Genomic DNA, 24,584 nt, shown 5'->3' with positions numbered 1-24,584 from the left:
CTTTCGATTCCGGTTCTGCTTATCGATTCCAGTTCTTATCGATTCCCCGTTTCCATTCCAAAATTGTAAAAGAAAGAGGTCAAACATTTAGATAACAAAAATATCTTTATTCTTTTAAGCTTGAACTGACATTTTTACAAATAAAAAATATACAGTACATAGACAATAGCTGTGCTTTATTTGAACTGAGCTATGCCTGTGGCAAGCTATTAACAGGCATTACACTGTGCCTTGTCTTTTTCTTTTTTAGTGTAGTGGAGCTTCACTTTAGAGCAGGGGTGTCAAACTCNCTGTGCTTTATTTGAACTGAGCTATGCCTGTGGCAAGCTATTAACAGGCATTACACTGTGCCTTGTCTTTTTCTTTTTTAGTGTAGTGGAGCCTCACTTTAGAGCGTTTACCGCGTCCCATCTTTGGTGTTATGAAGTGACTGAGCTCGTGAACTGTCTACGGGAGGGCGGGGCAACTGTGGACCTCTGTCGCCTGTCAGCGCAACATACATGATGCCGTTTAAAAAAATGAAGGGCCGTCAACGGCCCGCTGACGACCGGCCGTTCTGTGATTCTCCAGAACACACGGATGGCCAGTCCGCCGCTGAATTCCACCGGGTCGCTGCAGAGCAGACGGACCCGGTGGAATACAGGGTCTACCGCGTTTAGGAACCGTTAAGCAGAACATAATAAATTGTGTATTTTGTATGGGTACCCGGTACCCGGCATTTTCTTATCGGTTCTCATCTGGAACCGGGTTTCGGTTCCCAACCCTACTCGTCACCAGTGTTGTGCTAGTTACTGAAAACCAGTAACTAGTTACATTACTAGTTACTTCATTTCAAAAGTAACTCAGTTACTTTACTGATTACTTTGCTTTGCTTCAATAATCAGGATACATGTATTTATTATCTTTGCAAGAATGGAAGTAGTCATCACATACTGAGCACATGGGACAAATATTTCCCCAAACAGTGTCCTTCAGATGCTTAAATACAAGAGAGGGTGTTATTCAGTCACAAGATACATGTATACGGTTCAAAGCCATATACTATGCTTAGTTCAGATTAGCTAAGGCCCACGTAAGCAATAAACATGACAGTCATATGCCTATCTCCATAGAGGCTGAATCATCATGTTAATCATTGAACATAGCTATCGTATGTTCAACACAGTGTCTCATGAGCTTCTTCTATGTAATCATACATCCTGTTACGTACACAGCTACGTAGTTATCATGTGCTACTCTGATATTGGATGAGTACATTCAGTATCTTCCCAACACAAGCACATATATATGCTTGAAATCAATGAGTTACGCTGACCCTTGATGTATGTCTTCATTCTAGGTCTCCTCTCCAAGCTGCGACTCCCAGGGCCTTCACGCTGAGGAGGCCCCCCCCTCTGAGCCCCAGAGCCCTGTGACTCAGACCAGTAACAGTGCAGGCCGGCCTGCCTCCTGCCTGACGCCGCTGCCTCTGGTGTCCCGGGTGAAGACGGAGCAGCCAGCGAGCCAGCCGGAAGCAGCCGCCCCCTACTCTGTGGTCTGCACCCCTGTGGCCAAGCGGCTGTGGGAGGGGGGCAGCAGCGGGGTCGGCTCAGGGGGAGGAGGCGGGGCTAGGAAAGCAGCCCGTTATTCCCAGGAGGCAGTGCGGGGTAGTGCCATTCAGAGCCCCGGAGCCCTGGGACTGGCCATGGGTATGGGGGCCAACGTAACCAGCCTGGCCGGCATGGTTGCCGGGGGCGGGCTCAGTGGCAACACTGGGACCAATGGGAGCTACGCAGCGGGCCTCGGCGTGTCAGAGGGGGCCAGTCCCGGCACCCTCAGCACCTACGCCAGCGACTCACCCATCAGCTATCACGATGATGAAGAAGAGGAAGAGGCGACAGACGAATGTGCTGAAGAGCAGTACAGGCAAATCTGCAACATGTATACCATGTACAGCATGCTCAACATGGGCGCCGCAGGTAAAGGACACGAGTCAGACCAGCATGTGTGAATGTGACTTAAATGTGTTGTATAAAGCTCTAATATCACATAACTAATGTCAGTGAAATTGAATGAATCAATATCTGGTGTTCAGACGCTTAACTGTGCACCGTATTTTCTTTTCCCGTGTGTTAAAATGATGTGGTTTTATTGTAATTCTGCAAACCTGTTTCTCTCCAGCAGCTGGTGAGCGTGTTGAGGCTCTACCAGACCACACAGAGACTCGGGGTCGAATGCGAGGCAGAGACCTCACATGTCTGCCTGCAGAACTCGTCGCTCAGATAGGCAACCGCTGTCATCCCAAACTGTACGAGGAAGGAGACCCCGCTGAGAAACTGGAGTTAGTCTCAGGTATGGATTGGGTGTTCTCAAAGAAAACCAAAGGTAAATGCTTTTAGAGAATAGGGGTTTAGAGCAGCTGGTAAATGTCTTTTTCTATGTGTTTGTCTAAGGCTTTTAAACATTTGAAAGGTATATTAAAGAAACACACAAGCTATAATATACCTAGAATGAATATACTTATGTTAGATCATTCAAAGGACACTTTAAACAGGCCACTGGCAATGATATGTATACACATATTGAGAGAAGGCTGTCCTCAGATGACTCGGCTTGACATTGACATGCAGGTTATGTGCCAGTACTGAACATTTGATTCTGTGTGTTTATGTCAAGGACATCCTGTGGCAATGTGTGTGTTACATACTGTACGTTTGATTGAGAGACTGAGTGCAACATACAAAGATAAAGAAAGGTGGTGTTAACATACGCCAGGTTACAAAGGTTGTTTAATAAAGTGAAATGCACGAATGTAGCATACCATTACACTATTAAAAGGAATACACTTTAGTTTAGTTAAAATGGTAAAAAAGCAAGACTCTAAACTATGATATGTAACCGAAGCACATCCTCCTCACTCTCCGCCTACAGCTGCAATGTTTGATATGAATCAGACCAGACAAACAAATACTCCATTCCAGTAAATCAAAGCGAAGATCTTTATCATATTACTGTGTATGAACCACAACATCTAAACTCAAAGAGATCAACCGTGGCCTGATGGGAGACAATAAGTGGTTCGTAAACGGGGATAAGTGCTGGTGGTTTATTTGATTCTTGGTAATCATTGCTTGTGCATTCTTTGCAGGTACTTCTGTGTATATATCGCGAGCCCAGCTAATGAACTGTCACGTGAGCGCAGGGACCAGACACAAGGTGCTGCTGAGGAGGCTGCTGGCCGCCTTCTTTGACAGGTTTGTTTCATCTGTCTGGGTCTATTTCTGCCAGTGCTTCATGTAAAGTTAGCAAAAGCTACATTTCCGTATAGAGATTATTGGATTTCTCTATCTGCAGGCATAAGAGGGATGTAACAACTATTTTTGTTTTCCTCTGTTGTGTGTTCTTATCTTTGATGTATCAGGAACACTCTGGCTAACAGCTGTGGAACAGGCATCCGCTCGTCCACCAACGACCCGAGCCGCAAGCCGCTGGACAACAGAGTTCTGCACGCGGTCAAATGTGAGTGTTTCTGTCCGAGGGTGATTGCCTTTAAAGCATTGAAACTATTTGCACTTTTGTGTGTGATGTTGGATACAGACAGAGGGGAATTTACCATATATTTAACATATATTTGCATATCTTAAAGCTGGTGCAGAATTAGATTTATGGCCTACTTTAAGTGACTTTTGGTTGAAAGTGCAAAGGGGAGATTTCTGAATCTTGCTGCACCCATATGATCAGCATTAGGTAATAACCCACTTTGACCACTAGATGGCAACATCACCTATGTTTACATACTGAATATGATGTTACGTAAATGAAAAAGGCTCACTTGTGTAGCTCCTTATATGTTTGAGTTGGATTTGTTTCTCGTCAGTCAAATGTGACTCCATTTACAACTTAAATTACAAATCAAAGCCTGTGTGATCAGCAACATACCTGGAGTTATTACCTCTCTTTAAATGTCCTAACTCTGGGACACGGGTTACAGTAAAAGCCAACATCAACTGAAATGTGTCTGAATGTAGGATATTTTTTAAAGTTTTTACATATGCAGTAAAATGTTGGGATGTAATCCAAAATGTACCAGATGTCGCTTCAATACTGCAAGTGTTGCAGTGTGAGGCGGAGGATCTCTGATACTTCAGGATGCTTCAATGCTCCTTGCACATTGCGAGTTGTGCCAGAAGCCCCGTGGCAAAGGCACGATAGCACACATTACTCATTTAGTGAAGTGTTTTTCACTTACTCAACATTTCCCTTGACTTCCGCTGTTAATTTCCGTCTGCTTCACGACACCACTTCTGATAGCTAACAGCATAATGTGCAATCAGCCTAACTGTGTTTTTTTTTTTCACTTTTTCCATGTCAGTTTATTGCCAGAACTTTGCCACGAGCTTCAAAGAGAGCGAGATGAATGCCATCGCAGCGGACATGTGCACCAACGCCCGCCGCGTGGTCCGTAAGAGCTGGATCCCCAAGCTGAAACTACTGATGGCCGAGAGCGACGCCTACACCGCCTTCCTTCCCGACGGAGTCAAGATGGAGGACACCTTGGGGGCGGACCCAGCCTTCGACCCAACCTCCCTGGAGGCTGCCGGCGGGGCCGGCATGGAGTCAGGTGGCTCTTCAGGTGAATCGCTACCAGGTGTAGGCGGGGAAGGAGGAGCCTTATTTTGAACTTTGTGTCCGGGGAAGGTTGAGATTTGGTGACACACGTACCAGTATTCCCCAGTTTTGCTTGCCTCCTCACTCTTTGGCCCACGCTGATCTCTCACATGTGACTGTCTATACTACACTGCTGGGGTCGACAGCTGTTACCCTGATGTAACCAGGACATGAACACTTATTTGCTTTATGACTGTACAATGAAGGTAGTTGAGGAAAGGGAGAGAGTGAGAAGGTTTTCTCCAAACTGTCCCCTTGTCTTTTTAAGGTGTGTAAACGCATCCACTGTTTAATATTAAATACATTCCTTGATATGAAGGTGATTGGTGGGTTACCATTGCAGAAGTGGAAGGATGGCTGTAAGGAAAGGGTTAGGAGTAAACCACTTCCAGCCTAGGAGAAGGAACTAAAACAATAAAATAGAACCAATAATATAATTTAACACTACCTGTTTTTCCTCCCCTGCACCTTCCCATCCTCGCGCTGCAACTGTTTTCGCCACATCACCTTTTCTCCAGACCTAGAGAATCTCTCCTGAGTGTTTCACTGTGCAGTGTCTTATAGAACTGTCATCTTCCTCTTCTTCTGTTTCCTCAAATTGTAGCATGTTTCTCTGTCTATGAACTGAATACGTGATAAAGAGAGAAGGGGAACGCTTTTTACTGAGATGATTGTAAAGAGAATTTAAAGGGCAACGGGTTATAAAATATGGTCATATTTTTAGAAGACAAACTATATTTATACAAGTGCTCATGCCTAGAACGGCGTGAGCCGAAGAGAGTGAGAGGGATTGTTTTAAAATCTCGATCTTCATGTTTAATTGAAAGAGGTCTTGTCAAATAAGGAAAGTGCTATTTTTGCATAAAAAAGGAGTCTTATCACAAGACAGTCATTTATTTGTATCTTTATTTGACAGTGCAGAGAGATGGAATGAGCAGTTGAACTGCTAAATATGAAGCATTTCATCTTCTTTTCGCTAGCTTAAAGGAATAATAAGACTGATACAGTTGGCTTGACTGTTGTCTATGAGATCTATTTCTTGTTAGGTGGTGAACCTGAATAATTTGCCTCCTTTCGATAAAACTTTAGTCCACAATTATGAAGATTACTTGTAATATAAGGTTATATTGATCTGACAGCTCGGGCAGTATTCATGTTTTTTAAAAAGAAAAAAGAACTGCTGACAAATGCAAAAGTCACAGGGAATAATTACATAAAATAGGAACGTGCCTTTTTAATTTAAATCAGTAAGCAGAAGCTTGGTGGGTACAGTGATGTCATGAGGAGGCAATGATGCTTGAAGCAAATGGTTGTTTGGTACGATCCACGTGTGCAAAACAGTTATTTGAGTAAGAAGGAGAGCCTGTATTGCACGGCTGTGTCTTTTCAGTATGTCGTTTATTCATGTATCTAATCTTTACGATGGAAATTCGAAAATGGCTGACAGTTTTGTTTTAGAGTTTGAAATGATTTTGCACCTTAATAAGAAGAACCAGCGGTTCATGCACCTTTTTGAGAAATGTTGTGTAGCAACTGAACCCCTTTTGGTGGAATTTGTCTTTTTGTTTTCCATGTCTGCCTGCGTTTCTTGTTTAGAAATTGGCACAAATTCCTACTGTAAATAATCAAAACGACTGTTGAGTTAAACCCCAAGTGTTCTTCCTTTCTGTTGCTGGATGCATCTGATTGTGAAATGTTCAAAACTGACCTTTTTTTGTACGTGAAAGTTTGTATTTGCTTTTTTTGAATGGCCTGTTATTGGTCAACACAGGGGGTTCAGTATTCCTGTTGCAGTTGGTTATAAGAGAAAACGTTATGGGTATGACTTGGGAATGTGTTGTTAACTTGAAATGCTCCTACAGATGATTACTTTCTCCTTCTGGAGGGGCATTTCTAAAAAGGTTTTTATTTTTCTGAAGACAGGTACAGGGTAAAAAAAACAGGAAGGAATTTATTATTTTTAATGAAAGCAGTTGATGCAATCTTATGGGGGGAAAAGAACAAGAAGCAAGCTTAGCGTATTTTCATTTTTGATTAAATGATAAGGATGAGTTTATTGAAATAGTTTGACCTGATGGTTTATGGAAAGAACAAAAATGCAGTACCTCGTATTCTGTAATTAAGGGTAATGACAACAAAACCTCAGTAAGCTCTACATCTGACTGTAGATGCCCCCCCCCTCCCCCACGTACCTCTACAGTATACTCAAAGACTGTCGTGCTTCCTGTCCTTCATGCAGCTGGTGTCGAGTTTCACTTCCACAAGTTTATTCATCTGTTTCGGAGAGAGAGGCAAAGCAGTGGTTTCAGGTGGTTGAATCCACATTTTCAAATGTTTGTTTAATTTGCTTAGTGGCTTTTAACTGCAACGTTTACAGTTCACCTCAAATTACATCTCGATGTCTTTCCCTCTTTTTATAAATATTATGACACCACCTAAATCAGTGTGATTAACTCGCCATAACCAAACAATAGTTTGATGGACTATTACATGATGTGTTACTGATAATCTGATAAAAATATCAAACTTTTCAAAAGAAACTCACTAAAGTACCAGCTTTCCGGATACATGCTTGGTGTAAAAAGTTAAAAGAACCAAGAGACATGCCAATCACTAAGACATGAATTTAACCCTTTGAAGTTAATTTCCTATTTAACAACAAACGTTGTTAAATAATAGCTTTTTGGTACCAAATCTGTCAATATTCCTGCCTAGAGATATAGGTATGGCGATTAATTTGCACTGTTAAAATGTCTACATTTGGTTCCATTATTAGAGGCATTGGTAAAAGGTGATTGCCATTGACATTCTTTGAAATATTAAACCGAGATAACAAAGACTTAATGAGGAAAATGTCTAAATAAAAGTAACTTTCAAAGACAGACAACTTGGATAAGTTTCTTTCAATAACCCTTTTACACGGTGACCTACTGAATGACTCGTACTCCATTTTGAGTCACTAACTACAGTTAAAATATCACAAGTGAATCAGTATTGACTCTTAGGAAGCTTTGCTTACGCATAGCAACCCAGTGCACATGCAGAAATGTCCACACCCACTGAGACTATCCTGCTATTGCGCCTCATGAGCCTAGAGTAGAATTCACTTTAGTTACGGGACTTGTCAGGGGTTTTTACCTATAGTGATCGTTCTCTGATGTCCAAAAAGTCCCTCACCCACAACCTACTTGCTTCATCTGCAAGAGGTGTGCTTGTGTTTCACTTTCTGTGCATTAGAGAATTGAAAGATTTCATGCTTCCTTTTTTTCTGTATGTTCTAAGCAGATCGTAATTTCAAAGTATGTGTTTACACTTCACAAAACATGTAGACCTACACACTTGAATGGATAAGGTGTGGCACGGCACGGGGAACCTTTTGTCTCTAAACAGTACATATATAAATATGATTATACACATGTATAGATGAATACTGTATATTATATATAGACGCACACATAGAGGTCAGATTGTTTGTTGTGCACTCGCAGCATGAGGTATATATTTACCCAGAAACGGCGCTTCTTCACAACCTGTGCAGTAATTGGTCTGTCCATGTCTTTGCCCCTGCTCCTCTCCCTGTGTAACCCTGTAGTGCCAGTGTACATCCTGTACTTCTCATCCTATTTCTTTCTGTGTTCCAAGTGCCAATAACTTTGTGAAAGCCCTGTAACTGTGACCCAACATTATCAAAGGTAATTGCACATTAACAACTGTAAAATAAATAAATACAAATCATAGAGAAAAATGTCAAAATTGATAAAATAATGAATATCTTAATAAAAGATTTGTAACAATTTCTCTTTGATTCCTTTTTCATTGGAAGGTGACTGTTCAGCTGCCTCTTGGTTCTTTTGGTTTTCTTATGAATTTCATGTGACGCTAGAATAAAGTGTTAGTGTATAAGATTTTGACTATTGCCACGAAAAAAACACTAGCATTCCCTTTTTCACTTAAAATGTACATTAAATATTTCATGTTATTTTCTGTAAATTTGTATAAACCGACAGACAAAAACGTTAAACATGCATGCTCATTGTTAAATGTTCCCATGCACACTTCAGTACTCCCACCTGGCTGCCTTGTACTACCAGTTTCATGCTTTATGAGCATATCACCCCACACAGTTATTTCTGCCTTTATTTGGCTTTAGTTTCAATCGTGAAACACAGCTACTTTCCATAGTTGAAAGGACAGCTGGCTTATAAGAACAAATGTACTGACATTCACTACAATAAAGTGAACAAAACACAGCTCAACTTTGTATAAACACTGTAAAATGGGGCTATATTACATTATTAAAGATACACATTTACGTTATGCATTTTCAACTGTGATATTACCGTTCCTAAAAGTGAACATAAGAAATACACCAATTAGCAATATAAACTTTAAACGCTTTTTTTATGGAAATGTTGGTGATAATGACTCATTTTTAATGTTATTGTAACAAGAACAACACATTCCGAATGATTCAACATGTGAGATAAACTACTGGGGCTCTCTTTATTTCAGTTTAGTTTATGACTGCCTTAAAACCAAACACCGCCGAACCCAGAGCTGAAGAAAGATCTCTTTTTTAATGTCCTATGTTAGTGCAACACCCCGTGATGAAAGAATAACTGCAGAGAATCAAGTGGATCTGCCTGCACACACATTTCAACTTCAAACCTGTTATGGTAATGCATAATTTTCCCTCGATAAGAAATGTAGAAATGTGACAACACATGTATCCACCAGTGCTTTAAGGCCGCAGTAATCTGTATTTCTGACAGGAACCTCTCTTAGCATTGTTTGTATCGCTTAGACATTTAGTTTATGGTTGACCAGGGCCAGGGGTGTCAAACTCAAGGCCTGCGGGACAAATCCGGCCCGTCACTTCATCTGATGTTATTAGGCATTTTCTTATGGAAAATGTTGTGCATAACCAGTACTGTTTTAAGCTGTACTATGTCAACACATTTTAATAGATTGAGTTTTTTTAAATATGGGAGTTGTGTGTTCATATTTACCAACACCACAGACTATTCGTAATACTTTTTTTTGGGATGTTATTAATTTTTGTAGATTTGTTGAGTACGCGTTTCCCCATATTTTGGAGCAATAGTAAAGGTAAGGGAGAAATAGACTGTTATAAAGAGTATTTTTCTTCCAGAATGTTCTTAGTGTGATACAAAATACCTATTGTTTTTGACAGTTTAGTCTTTACATAATTGATATGGTGCTTCCAATTGAGTTTTTCGTCAACAAGCAGTCCTAAAAATGTACATGCACCAACTTTTTCTATCTCGGTATTGCAAATCCGTATAATGCAGTCATTTCTACTCTCAGACTTTGTATTGAATAACATGTAATTTGTTTTGGCCACATTAAGGGATAATTTATTAACTGCAAACCAGTTACATAGTATTTCTAATTCTGCATTCACAATTTTAACAAGATCGCCAAGATTATGATGGGAGCAGAGAATTCAAAGTTCAGGTTCAGCCTCAATATATTTGGGGAGAATTCAAACGAACCGTTTTTATTTGTAGACAGCCAAGCCCCCTCCTGTGTTCGGTGAAGCATTGTATGCTTACAAATCAAATGTAGGATATAAACACGACTAAACTGCAATGATAGCAAAGCTGTGGCTTGTGTTTGTGGGGATCAATAAAGTCCAAATCATCCTTGGGCTGTCACCCAATGAGTGACGTCTATACATTGTTGAGAACATTGTTGAGAAAATGCTGCATCTTTTGCATTTATTGACGTAGAGGAGCCTTATTGTTTACCTTTTTAATATAATTTTTTGTAATTTTCAATTACTTGGTTTTCGTGAAATTAGCCTGTTTTCCTATTAAAGTGTAACAGATTGATGCATCTCCACAGATCATCTTAAAGGCTTCGGNATGCTTAAAAATCCAATGTAGGATATAAACACGACTAAACTGCAATGATAGCAAAGCTGTGGCTTGTGTTTTTGGGTTAATAAAGTCCAAATCATCGTTGGGCTGTCAGCCAATGAGTGACGTCTGAGGAAGATGAAAAATGTAAATTAAACATTNTTGAGAAAATGCTGCATCTCTTGCATTTATTGACATAGAAGAGCCTTATTGTTTACCTTTTTAATATCCTTTTTTGTAATTTTCAATTACTTGGTTTTCGTGAAATTAGCCTGTTTTCCTATTAAAGTGTAACAGATTGATGCATCTCCACAGATCATCTTAAAGGCTTCGGAATCCCCCCCATTGTAAAAAAAACTAGGGCCCCAAACAACATCTTGCATAGGGCCCCCAGATACAGCCCTGCTTGAAAGTAATATAATAGGCCTACATTTATTTTTAAGGTTACGTGCCGCTTTACAGGAGCACGTTGCCCATAAACTACATGTCCCACAATGCATCTCATTTTGTGACATGTGCACTGAAGAGTCTTGCAATTATTTGCAATTATTTTCCCTAGACTTCTGCTTTCAGACATATAATTGTGAACCTATCTGATAATAATCCAATGCAGAGGCAATAATATAAAAATAATACATTATTTTATTAATTGTATATATATTTATATGTATAGTTATACAGTCTTAAAGTTACAACCGGCCCTTTGAGTGCAACCATAATTCTAATGTGGCCCGTGATGAAATTGAGTCTACACCCCTGATGGTTGACTATTAGATGTTTTTGAATGTCGGGCGCCGTACATAATGGCAGCCCACTGCTCCTAACACTAGGATGGGTCAAATGAAGAGAAACCGTTTCGTTACATGCATATTACCTGTAACGTAATGACAATAAGTTGAATCTTCTTCAATTCGCATGTACAATACAAATAAACATCCAGAAATACAATGTTCTGAACACCCAATAAGAAAGGACAGGCAGACAAATAAGCAATTAGTTAGAGGAGACCACAACAGAGCTAAAATGCCCTTTGAGTGGTTTGAAATATGACCTCAATGAGAGCAGATAGTGAGTAGTGACTGCTTGATGTGATGTTTTACTGCCCCCTAGTGGACATGAATTGATTTCGGCACAATTGATTCAAGTGATTCAATGCGGTTGTTAAATAATGTTTCTGGGTCTATCATGATGTTGATGCCTTCTGAGCAACCACCTTTTTCAAGATGTTAAGTATTGTACCACTTGGGTAACGTGTCACCTGACATATCTAAAATGCAGGATGCACATTAGATATTATATTTAGATTTGAAACAATTATATTGCATGACCACAAGAAGGCACTCTTCGCTATAGCATTGCAATGAAATGTCCAAATATAAGCTTATCTCCAACTCTTTTGGTGATTTAATACTAAACCATAATTAACTGTGCTAAGTTTTTAACCATCTCGAGGTAAGAAAGAAATGTGGCATTTTGGGATGCTAATGGTCACTATAAAAAAGTAATATCTAACGCTTGAAGAGTCTCAACTACAAAATAAGATCATAATGGATTATTAATGTCATTGTCAACAAAGGATTTCCCATCAACATCTTTCCCTTCTTCCACATTTTCATGCATCCCTACCTCATAGACCGACACATTTTCTCACAGTTAAACCATAGAAAAATGCAAACGCCTGTTAACCTCTTCAACTCATGTCTTGTTCAAATGCAGCCACACCAGAAACAATCACCTGCATACCACAAATTATTATGGAAGTATGGAGCAACGTTAAAATTAGATGGCCTCCCATTCTATCTCTCTCTGTATCTCCAAAGAATACAATACACACTCAAGATTAAAATATATCGTTTATGATTTAATATTAATGTGATATTCGGAGTTTCGAGTTTTAACCGTAAATGAAGTAGGCTGTAAAAATACCCTGCAGTTTCTAATCATGATAAAAAAAAAACCTGGAGGAATGGATTCCAATGCCCAAATATGGGCTTAGGGGAAGTGGCCCTGACGCAATCATCACCGCTGTTACTTTAAATGGCTTCAGGAAACAAGGGCTCCCACTCACGTCATGGGTTTCCTCTCAGTATGTGCCACATGAGCAGGATGTGCTAAATATGGGCATCTGCCTGTCCTTCAAAAGGAAGTAACACACACTGGGGGATGGGTGAGAAGAGAGCACACTATTATAAACAGGCCTTCTGCTGTGTTCCAGAGAGCAGTGGATTTTTTCCATGGTGTGAGAAAGATTAAAAATAGATAGGGAAATATCTTAGATTGCTCCTGATACAGGGTTTGCGGATCAAAGGAACACATTGTAGTCCATATATAATGTGTTAATCATTTTTGAAACGTGTCCTTATCTAACCTGAATAACATTACTTGCTGAGTCATGCCGAGCAGAGATAGTTCAATGCAAAAAAAAAAAAAGGTTAAGGTATTCTTACACGACAGGCTGTGTTTGCATGTTAGAAAAATAAATGTTATAAGCAAAAGGAGTGATTCAGTAAGACCACTTTAAAGCTGCAACAAGGTTTTAAATATATATATATATACATTTAAACCGAAATTAAATGTCAAGTAGTTTTTGGATAATTGCTTAAACTTTAATGGAACACATTTTAGGTGGTTCAATGTATTACATGAAAACCAATGACACATCTTCCCCTAAGGGTGTTGATAGTTTTTACTACAAACACAAGCCAATGCGTAATAGAGATGTGGCTATTAAAGCAACAGATACAATTTATACCGACACACAATATTTGATCAAAACCAGAACCAGGATGAAATGGGTCTGTTGAGTATTTCCAATGTGGAGACAGGTGCGTGCTAGGCATATCTTTGGAAATGTACCACAAGGAGGGGGGACTGTTTGTCCAAACTCCACACTACAACTTGCGGCTACACCACGTGGTAGCCAGTTTATGAAACGTACAATACCTGAAAATTATAGACTAGTTTTACAGGCAGTGTCGAGCTGTTCCTCCAGACAAAATTAGCAGATAAAGCATAAAGCAAAACAATGTACAGATATACCATACATTTCTAAAGGCTTATTGTTCTTAGGTTGTCTAAAAAGAAACATTTTAAGATTCCAATGTGCAATTTTACAAGTCTAATGAATACAAAAAGAAACTGAAACTGTATTTCTCCACGTGTTTATGTAGTGAATTCCCTTCTTTGAACTCGGTTTGAGTGACGCATTTATTTGTGTTGTTGTCTGTAGCTAATGCAATTATCATAGTGTGTGTGGAGGTTGCCTTACCAGTTTTTTCAGGGTTGTTTGAATAGCAGATTGGTTTGAGGCCGATGGGCGGGGCTCTCTCACATGACGCTGAGTGAGTGACGTCAGCGAGGTGATAAGTACTTGTCCTGCAGTCAGTCTGTATTGTGTCTGCATGCGAAGTCAGAGGGGAGACTCTTGAATTAACGTTAACCTTTGATTGTTTTGACTAATTTAAAAACAAACAGTGTCATGGAGGTCACCACAGAGGCCAAGAGGATCATGGTTGTGGCTTTGGGGAAACTGTACAGCTCCCGCACCCAGCGAGGGGGTCTCCGTCTCCACCGGAGCCTCCTCCTGACCATGGTGATGAAATCCGCCCGGGACATGTACCATGCGGCCCAGGAGACGGTGGAGTGGGAGGCGGTGGAACAACAACAGTCCCCGGCCGAGGAGCCTACAGACGCTCAAATGGAGCTACAGGAGGGAAAACCTTTGACTTCAACCGGAGAAGAGGTCGAAAGCTCCCCCGCTAAGCTCCGCCGCGACGCCTACAACAAGGAGAATATGAGCCCTCCCCGACCAGCACAACACTCCCGGAAAAGACGGGGTAAAGCGGCCGTGGAGCCGGACTTTCTACCTTGCAAAAAGGCCAAACTTGAGCAGAAAAGCTCTCCCCATCAGCTCATTTTAAGTACAGTTTTGCTGTGTGAATATATGAACTGCAGCAGTCAAGTGGGAGCACCCCCAGCCCCAATGCCTGTACAGAGAGCCATTGCAGCGTGTTGAAACTACGAGGATTAAAGACTTTAAACTTCTCGACACGGTTTGAACGCCATGGACTCTTTCGTTTAACGTGAACATCCGGGATAAGAGTGCCCTGAAAGCCCCAAGCATGGCTGTGAACATGTCGGGGCATGTACCAGGACTCACGGAAGCAGCCTGTGGATGTGTATTAGTCCCGGTGACTTTTGGCCTAATTATTGGCCATAGCTCACCACAAGGACAGGCTTCAGCTGGCCAAAAGCGGAACTAAAGGAACTGGTTGACCTGAATGAGGCCTTGAGCTGCCTTAATGGACATTAAAAGCTTAACAAATGTGTGTGGATAAGTGCTGACTGAGATGAAATGTGTTCCAGGTGTAAAACATTCAATGACTACAACTACCTCAGTATTTATTAAAAACTATTTTGTACCTAAAACCTTGAGTGGTGTGTTGTTTTTTTTAGTCATTGTTGACATAACACAACACTGCTGTTGTATAAGTGTGTGTGTGGGTGACAGGAAACTTGAGTGTGAAGAAGTTTGCTTCCTTCCCCCACAAACTTCACATCCCCCACACTGATTTGCAGAACAAAAGCTGGGACAATTCAGGAGATTGAGGTCCGGAGAGGGGGGGGAGGTTGTAAAAACCATTGACTGGACATAACACTGAGAACAAGTCAGCCCTGCAGCTCTTAAAGTAGTGTTTTACTGTGGCCGTAATACTTGAATAATAGTGATTGATTCGGGGTGCAAAAGGTTGGGTAAAACATGCATTTGTAGTGTGCTGTTAAGTGACAGTGGTTAAGTATCAGTAATTCTGCACAACAAACAGATAAAGGGAGATTATAAACACAACTGAATTCCTTTCATTTGGGTCGTTCATTCTGCACCTAACCCAAACAGTATCTGAACATTGTTTCTACAAAACCATTCAAGTTAATTGATTAGCAATTAAAATTGAAGCTTAAGTAATGGGTGAATTATATTTAAAAACAATAAAGCTTTTATTTATATTCCTATTAACGTACGGTTTTCGTTTTGGAATGTAATGACCCTGCAGACTACAGAATGGGCGCAACAGGGATTCACCACCGGTGTTGAGGGGGGAGGGGATTTATCCTAGGAAAACAGAAGAAGGAATGTGGGGGGAAGTGCCTGAGAGCCCCATGAGGCTCCGACCAGGCGGCTTATTCTTCCGGCTGAAACCAGAGCACCCTGTCTGTGTACACACAGGGCCGGGAGGAGTGGCCGGAACCGTCTGGACATGCCTGTGAACACACACACACGCTTGTTCGCCTTCACATGTTAGTCTGCTCCGATCCCTCACACACACTTTCTTTACCCTTTATCTGATTTCCCTCACAAAGAAGCTCGTTGTGAAGGGACATGCTGACACATCCATGTTCTTGTCACATCTATCTAAGCATAAGATTCATGTCATCTCCTAATGGATTTCTTTTTTTTCAGAATGTAAGCATTGCAAAAGCACATGCTGAATTGACTCAGAGCAGATTGGGTGGTTTAGATCCCTGTTACCTTATCAGCCCATAAGGGGCTTACATTTTAAGCAGTGTTAATGCATTTTATACAAAACCCCCTTGATTCTAGTTAACAGCTATTTTCAGTCAAAAAGCTCTGGAAAAACCCACTGAATGCTGCCCATCATCGCACGTTACATTATTTTTATTTAATTTAGCTGCAGCCTTAATCCTAAGTGACATACAATAATTGCAATCAAACTCAGAATGGCGAGGAATTCTGCAACTAGCTTTCAAGAAGCCAAACCATTTAAAGTGTAATATACAAAACTTCTTCATTTAAAAGGTGCAAAGATGGGTTTTCTGTTGACAAAGGAGGATGTGTATACTTTCTGCTGGTATAAATGGAAAGCCCTATTTTGAAGCCAGGATAACAGCACGTAGACAAAGTTATCAATAGCTGGTGAACATTTTGAAGCTAAAAAAAGCACATTTTCCACCAGGAGCTGGTAAAAAGGTCAATACAAAGCTAGAGGGCGAATATAAGGCTTACCTTTTCCAGATAGAAAGAACACATGAATCCATATGAATGATATGCTGCTCTGTGTGTACTGGAAATGTACATAGTCAACAGTTTAACATGTTAAACACTTAAAAAGTGAGATCTTGTCAATGTGTTTATAGGTTATATGACCTTGTGGAGCTTAGTAGTGCTATGAAGCAGACTGTTGGTGATTGGGCCCATTGATAACTTGTGTAATGCTTGACACTGCTGCTGGAACAAAATCATATCCCAAGTTTGTTGTGTGTGTTACACAATCCCGCCATTGGTTTCACACTATTCCACTGATGGATGTAATGCATGTTAGCACTACATGTTTGAAAATGTTTGTAAAATATGTTTTGCAAATCTTTCATAGTAAGGAAATTGGTTTCCAGTGTCAACATTACTTTTGGTTGTTTACAAGGAAACCCCAAGAGGTGCCTTTAAGCCACAACATATCTAGTAAAAACCTACACACCACACATGCTCAGTTGAAGAATAAAGCCATAATGTGGACAAGAAAAGAGGCAACACAGTGTGCATTCTCTCTGGATTTTATTCTTTAGGAAGAGTTCTGTTTAGAATTACAAAATGCACTGGTAGAAATAGCGGTGAGACAGTTTGAGAGTGCGACAGATAAGAGTGTGAGAGAGACAGAGTTAGAGAGAGAAAAAAGAGGGAGTGAGTGAGAGATCAAAGTTTTCCACAGCCATTCATAATGAGGACATCATCAGATTTGGCTAGCTCCTGTACCCCCTGACCCCCCACACAAAGTAGAAGGGAGAATACAATTCTGTCTTCTGAACTGTACTTTCTTTGAATATTTTTTTTTAAAAACAGTTCTTTTTTTTCGTGATGTGCCTCAACCCCATGTAACAGAAGAAAACAAACTCTCACCAAAGTCTCTTGTGTTTTTTTTTTTAATTCTTTAGACATTTTTTTTTGTAATTTTTAATCTTTTTTGTTCTCAAAAATAGAAGGAAAAAAAGGAAACGTTGCTTTTTAAAAACATCTATCTATTTATATATCTTTTTTTTTTAAATTCCTCTGAATTCTTTAATCTGCTTTTTCTTTTATGTCCTGAAGATGACTGTTAACCCACGGTGTGGCATGCACATAGCACATGCATTTCTGGAACTAGATATTTTTTCCTTTTTTTTTTTTTACCTTTTGTACTTAAAAAACTCTTTTTTTCTCAGTAGCGGCTTTACATTGCTTTTTGAAGACTTTGTGTGGTTAATCAGCGTGTTAGTGGATTTCACTGCAGCATAGACACAAAGATGGATGGTGAATGTTTGGGGCTATGCCTGTTTCATTCAGGGGTTTACTGACATCACATGCACACACACACACGCACACACATATGCACACAAACAGAGTCGGAAATTTGATACAATGATTTGACTAAAATATTTTTTTAAAGGATTTCTGGAGACAAAGAATAGAAAGCAAAGCAAGCACAAAAACAAAACATCAAACATTTGATCTGAAACACACTCACTCATGTACACACACACACACGCAAAAAACCCACTTACACACACACACCACAACCAGGAGCTACATACTTAGTGTGCTTTCTGATTTTACGTGTAGTGATGTGAAAAAATACTTGTCTGTGACATTCCACTGAGGTTGGAAAGACACTAATAGGCAGTTTTTTTCTTTTCAATTTTTTCGGTGCATTCTCTGGTCAACATGTGATAGGCCTCCAGGTTAAAAAACGTTAAATGAATGAACAGAATAATAATAATAATAATAACAATGTTGGGGCTGACAGTGGTGTGCATTAGTGACACGTGTTAGTTTGAGGCACACAGAGAAACACAAAGAAATAAATTAAAGATATACAGGAGTGGTTACACACAGAACATAGATGTTTTCAGGGACCATGACGAGGCCCACACATCTTTTCTCCAACCCGCCTGCACTGTGCAACACGAGTGAGAGAATGAGCTAAACTGTATACTTGGTGCATCGACTCCGAATCAGAAATGAAGTCAAAGGAGAGGTAAAAAAAAAAACATACTGTCATACAGCGCCACCGGAAGGTCACAAGCGGTGGTGGAACTCTTTCGCATCAGCAGGAGACTTATTTTTATTTCACTGCAGAAACCTGGAGGCTACTGCTGTGTTTGGCCAATTCTCTGTTTTGGCGCTCTAAATCAAACGAACCCACGGTTAAAATTCTATATAGTGACAAACTCATATTTTCCCACCTGCAGACTCATTCTCCCACGATGCAACTGTGGGTTAGAGCTCCACCTTAGGGTTGGAAAAATGATTAGCTGAGCTCAAAATCAAACAGAACAGAAAAAAACAGACCCAAAATGGAGAATCTGTCTCATTATCACGATCGACATGATCATTAGAAGTCACTATATCATCAGATTGTCCATCATGACGGTCGATAACAAAAGAAAACAAAGATGAAGAGTTTCTCTCCTTTCCCTCGCCTTTCTATTGGTCTCCTCCTCTCGCATGTTTTTTGAAGCCCAAACCCTGGAAGACTTTGAGATGTTACTGACTTGTTCACCAATATTGGACCCCACATCTCTTATCAACGTTACCCTGCTTCCCGTTATATCGTTTTTATCAGCGTAGTTACAAAAAGTTACTTCCACAAAAAAAGTATGTGCAATTCCATCTGTATCAGTGGCAGGCATCTGACACAGGACATACAGACAAGCAAGCAAAAAGTAATAATTGTGTTCCTTCTGGATAAACATACAGTAACTATCAAATCTCCCTATAGCCTTCGTTCACTTGATTTCAGTGTAAATGAAGGTACAGGAAGAGTAAGGTCATACAGAGGAGACAGAGAGAAACAGAAAGGCATTTTTACTTCCAAAAAAAAAGAGAAACCCTGCAGACCACAACAGAAAGGACCAAGTAGAGTCCCCCCCCACATACAGTAGATTCTCATTGTTGCTATTATTATTATTTTTTGTATCATTCATGCAGGATTCCACAGGGTGTACAACTCCGCAAGTCTAAAAAACGAAGCTGTGTTGGGTGCAACAGAAGATTCAAGCTTCAATGTTCTGAAGAAGTAGAAGAGAAGGAGGAAGAAGAAGCAGGAATAGAAGAAGAAATACTGCAGAAAACAGTTATTGGTTTGTTTTTCGTTTCTGAAACCCATCTCCACGCTTTTGTTTTTCTTCTCTCATAGGTCATGGGTTGAGGTTTGTTCAATTGTTTGTTTCTGGGAGGAGGAAACATCCCAAACACACCCATCCTTTCCTCTACATTTTGACCAGGGACTCGTCAACCCCCCACCCCCGTGCAACAATCCCCAACTCTCCCACCCACGCAGCCTCCTCACCTCACACAGGTGGAGGGCTCATTGTCAGTTTGGTTCTTATTTAAAAACACAGATGATAAAACTCATCAATATTCAACTTGTGGCTGGGAGGGTTGGGTTTGATTCTTTTTGCAGCTAACTTAACTGAAGTTGGCTTTGAGAAGCAAACAAAAACAAAACAGTGGTCGTTCTTTTGTCTCTGACTGTAAAGTGTCTTTTGTCGAGTCGCAACTCTTGACATCTTGTAAGTGGCTGTAGATCGTTGCCGGAGGCAGAATTTAAGACACACACAGACTAGTGTAGTCACCCCGGCTGCTTGCATCCTGCAGTTTGAGGTTGGTCTTATTTGGCATCAACAAATGAATGCTACAACAATGCGAGCAGAACGTGGAGGTGGTGTTCCACTTCTACTGGTCCTGCCTCTGCATTGTTGTTCCACCCCTTCATCCTGACACCTTTCCCTCCACCCAGCCCAGCATCACTGGGACATGCCAAGCAGTGGAGGGGAGAAAAAAATTGAACAGGCAAGAAAGAAGGAATCATGGTTTCCCTTGGCAGTCAGAGCTCTCGCTCGGAGCTTCCCGTTTCCATTTTTCCGTCCATCTATCAGTTATTCCTCCGTACGCCCCTCCCCCATCCCCAGAGGCTAGCACCAGTCGTCGTCCTCCTTCTCACTGTAGGGTTCATGCAGGCCCTTGCGGGGACCTTTGGGATGCCCGGGTGGAGGGGGGACCTTGTGAGGCCCCGTGTGTGGGGGTCCATGGATATGTTTGGACGGAGATGAAGAGCGGTATCCGTTGGGCAGGCGCCGCTGGACAGCAGGCTGCATCTGGCCCTGCACAGGCCCCGTCAGGGCCGTGGTGGGGGGAGGTGCATGGCCGACAGTCCTGGGGGAGGTGCGACTGGGCTGCTGGTGGGGCGGGGGATGAGGGTGGGGGTTGTTTACTGGGTGGGGCTGGGGTGGAGGCAGTGGATGGGGGTTATGTTGCTGTTGTTGTGGGGGAGGCGGCAGTGGGTGGTTGGCCAGGGCATGAGGTTGAGGGTGGGGGTGCGGGTTGCCACCCTGCATGGGGTTCTGCTCGTAAGCAGGGGGTTCATGGTGGGGGTCATAGTCCTGGTTGTAGAAGCAGCCGTCCCCTTCCGTGGAGCCCCCTCCTCCATCCGTGTCCCCCCAGCGAGGCGGGGGGTGATGACCCTGGCGGGATATGCCATGGTGGGCTGGAGGGAGGACAGAGGGGGGGGGGCCCTGGCCTTGAGGAGGCTCGGGAGAAAAGTGCCGAGGGGCAGGAGCGGGGGGGCGGCCCTGTGGCCCCCCAGGTGCTGCGGGCATGGCCTTACGGACCACAGGGGAGTAGGTGACATGGGGCCGGGGGGTTGCGGGGGTCTGAGGCAACTGTCGGCGGCCGCGACGTGGCGTACTGGTCCCCGACGTAGAGGGGACGGGACTTCCACTGACCGAACTACTGCCCTACACGAAAAGTGAAATAAAGCAAATAAAAAGAACGAACCACAAATTCAACGACAGAACATGTAGAGTAAAGAGGATGGGAAAGAAAGAGTGGAAAACAAATAGAGAGGGAATGAGAGAATGCAAGAGAAGACAAGAACAAGAATCACAGCAATAATAAAGATAAAAGCACCAGTCATAACGTGCGTGGGATGGAGGAGAGAAAGGAACGGAGCAGAGCATGTGGACAAAAAAGATGAGATTCCAAACAGCAGCATACATAGAGAAGCAACATGTCAACGCAGAGGAAAGAAAACAAAAGACGACAGGAGAAAAGAAGGGTAAAGGGTTGATTTCAGGAGCAACAAATGTGGTACAGGGTAAATACGGTGACTAAACATACACTAAACGTGTTAGATTTAAACTGACTGTCAGTGAGCTGTGAGACATGTGTCATGTTCTGAAAGCTATTTCTATATAACAAAGATGCAAAAATTGTAATGGGAGGAAAACAATTCTTCCCCAATTAGTCTTTCTTTGCTAGAATAGTTTAACAAAAGTTGTAACTGCACAGAAGTTTGGTAGATTATAGATACTTTTGTTTTTACATTTCAATAGTAAATGTCACGTGTTATGTGTTTGGAAAAGCATGCTATAAAAGGAAAGGTATTGGGGGGAACATGGGAGAACTTTGGCAGTCTTAAAACATGTAGCAGGGCAGGACGGGGCAGCAGTCAGGTATCCAAATATACATTTCTATGTATATTTGCTGGGTTGCTGGAACAGTGATTTGAAACATTGAACAATTAACTGCATAGTGAACATTTATTGTCTGTCTTTCATGTTACTTACTTGCATTATTATAACCACAAAATGTTTGTGTGCATGTCGTCAACACATATGTGTATTTACATACAAATAATCCACACTTTATTTGTCATTTGAACAACTTGGGGTTGATAAGGCTTCTAACTTGAGGGCAGTAAAGTCCTACAATAACTTCTGACCTTTTTTTAGCAGTAGTATTTAGCAAGTATTTCTGCTTGAATAAAAGTAGCAATACCACAGTGTAGGTCACGAACTGACCTACAAGTAAATATCTTACTTTTGAAATGACATAAACATTACAAGTACTTAAAGAGCAAAATATGGCCCCCTTTCAGGGTGTTCGAATAGTGTGGTCGTCCCACTTGGCTTTCTTCTAGAAACCAAACTAGACACCACATGCACACAACTACCCGGAAGCCCACCTGTCTGTGCGTCAAGCCGTCCCGACCCTCGTGTCCCTCGTGTCCCTCGTGACCCTCACGACCCTCGCTGGGCGATCGAGACCAGCGCCGGTCCCTCTCTCTCTCCCTGTCCCTGTCCTCAAGCTCTCTTTCGCGAGAGTGCCTGTGTCCGTACTCGCCCCCTCGCTCTGCTACATAGCGCTCCTTGTCCACGGAGCCGTGGTGGTGGTGATGGTGGTGGTGGTGCTTACGGTCTTTGGACCGGCCGCGGTCTCTGTCGCGGTCCTTGTCTTTGGACGTGAGGTCCCCGGACTGCGTGGTCGTGCTCAGCTCCGTGCCCAGGCCTGATGAGGGGGGTTCATGAGAGTTATTACTGGGTGTGTGGTTAAAAAACACTAGACACTATAGAAGTCAGTTTCGCTGTGGTTTTAATCATTGGTTCATATGATAACCTTTGCATTATGACTTTCTGGTTTTCCACTCCCAATGTGCTTCCTGGAGAAGAATGCTAAATCCTATGGTACTAGGTTAAACGTCACTTACAAAAGGATCAAATGAAAGCAAATATTGACTTTTTGTGATAGATAGGATAAAAACCTGTAAGCGTCTCTCAGTCTTCATACCCCTGCTTAAGCCTGACTTGTCCCTGGTAATCTGACTCTTAAACACTAGTGATTTAATCTTTACTTTCAATCACTAGTGTGTCTGTTTCTTTTCTTTTATATCCAATTTGACCTGCTTAGGTAATGGATCCATGACAGCACCATGACATTAGATAACAATACAACATCAGACTTTAGAGTAATGGTTACATAAAAAAACATCTGTGTTAATAAAGCATCTGTCAAACCCTCATTATTGTCTCCTGTATGTGCGGTTGTTTGTGTGCATGTGGTCTCCTCCCCACCTGTGTCAGCCTCTGTGTAGCGGCAGAGCGACCTCTCAGAGGCCCGGTGACCCCGGTCTTTTCGCCGGTGTCCATGCCGGGAAGTCCTCTCCTCCTCAGGCACACACTCCATGTTGTAGTCGTCTCCTTTGTCTCTGTGAACCCTGCCGGACCTGCTGTGGCCCAGCGACGAGGCCGAGCGCTTCATGGGACTGCTGTCATTTATGGGCTGGGAGGGAGAGAGAGAGACCGCAGAGAAGAGAGAGTGGGAGATGCAGAGAGACGTGATTTCCTTTGATTATCCAGACAGTTTTGCCTGTGATTTATGGGTAACGAGACACAGTGTGTGTGTGTTTGAGTGTGAGAGAATGGCATCTGTTTCTGGAACAATGAAAGCCCACCATCTTCCCCCCATATCCCTTCCCAAGTCATACACTCCCACATTAGTAATAAATAATAATAATCATGCTACTTCAAAAATACAGATTATAAGGTAGGGGTCGGCAAAAAGAGGCCAAGGGACCAAACTTTGTCCTACATAACAATTAATGTCCCCCTATAAAATAATCAGCAATGATCTTGCTGAAAGGAGGTCCAATAACATTTACAGATTCTTAACTATTAAAATCACATTTTGCATATAGAAAATAAAGTCAAACCTTTAGTTTATCAGCTAACACCAGTAGTTGATACAGTAGATATATTGATTTATACCAAAAAATGTAACTTTGATCTTGACATGTCAACTTTATTCTAACCATTTTGACTTAATTGTCTTTTTATTCATTAAATGTTTCTGGCATTAAAGTGGACCTATTATGCTATATTGGGAAAATATATTGTGAAGTGTTTTGCTTAAAATACCAAAGAGATCACCCATTGTAGCCATGCCTCATACTTCTCATACCCCTCTTCTGCAGCCCTGTTAGAGAAATGCGGATTTTGGGTCCTTAGATAAAAAAAAAATAAAAAAAGAGAAGGCGGAGCTAATGCCTGATCAGAATTCTACCGGAGATAAAGTTAAATTCTGCTATGATAAAACGCCATCCTGTTCTAAACCACATCAAGGATTATTTCTGAGACAGTATAGAGCTCAAATGCTTTTTCTCTTGCAGGTTTATCACAAGGTGAGTTCTTTTTTTATTTCCTACTGTGTGCTCTCCAGTACAGGTTAGC

General features: G+C 41.6%; 3 protein-coding genes across 7 annotated transcripts in view; 2 read left to right on the top strand and 1 right to left on the bottom strand.

Moving 5' to 3' along the window:
* nacc1a (nucleus accumbens associated 1, BEN and BTB (POZ) domain containing a) overlaps positions 1-8,431 on the top strand; it is a 16,685-nt gene extending 8,254 nt beyond the window's left edge. For 2 of the 5 annotated variants that reach the window (XM_010775330.1, XM_010775328.1), the window contains 5 exons: positions 1,340-1,958; positions 2,161-2,364; positions 3,128-3,233; positions 3,401-3,498; positions 4,352-8,431. In XM_010775330.1, the coding sequence (XP_010773632.1) occupies positions 1,340-1,958; positions 2,161-2,364; positions 3,128-3,233; positions 3,401-3,498; positions 4,352-4,659 (1,335 nt within the window). In that variant the 3' untranslated portion in view covers positions 4,660-8,431. The remainder of the gene's footprint in view (positions 1-1,339; positions 1,959-2,160; positions 2,365-3,127; positions 3,234-3,400; positions 3,499-4,351) is intronic. The other 3 variants (XM_010775333.1, XM_010775331.1, XM_010775332.1) reach the window with 3 other exon arrangements.
* Positions 8,432-13,847: 5,416 nt separating this feature from the next.
* Positions 13,848-14,957, top strand: ier2a (immediate early response 2a). The gene has a single exon (XM_010775327.1). It carries the CDS (start codon positions 14,008-14,010, stop codon positions 14,542-14,544), a length of 537 nt encoding a protein of 178 aa, XP_010773629.1. The 5' UTR covers positions 13,848-14,007; the 3' UTR covers positions 14,545-14,957.
* A 2,750-nt stretch (positions 14,958-17,707) lies between these two features.
* The window catches only part of LOC104949047 (voltage-dependent P/Q-type calcium channel subunit alpha-1A-like), a 35,691-nt gene continuing 28,814 nt past the window's right edge, over positions 17,708-24,584 (bottom strand). Inside the window, exons 15-17 of the mRNA XM_010775325.1 lie at positions 23,430-23,637; positions 22,544-22,866; positions 17,708-21,314 (exon numbers count right to left, since the gene is read on the bottom strand). Coding sequence (XP_010773627.1) covers positions 20,493-21,314; positions 22,544-22,866; positions 23,430-23,637 — 1,353 coding nt within the window. The 3' untranslated portion in view covers positions 17,708-20,492. The remainder of the gene's footprint in view (positions 21,315-22,543; positions 22,867-23,429; positions 23,638-24,584) is intronic.

Source organism: Notothenia coriiceps, unplaced genomic scaffold (genome assembly GCF_000735185.1).
Source record: "Notothenia coriiceps isolate Sejong01 unplaced genomic scaffold, NC01 NC01_scaffold00015627, whole genome shotgun sequence".
NCBI classification, from domain to species: Eukaryota; Metazoa; Chordata; class Actinopteri; order Perciformes; family Nototheniidae; genus Notothenia; species Notothenia coriiceps.
This window is presented reverse-complemented; position numbering and strand designations above follow the sequence as displayed.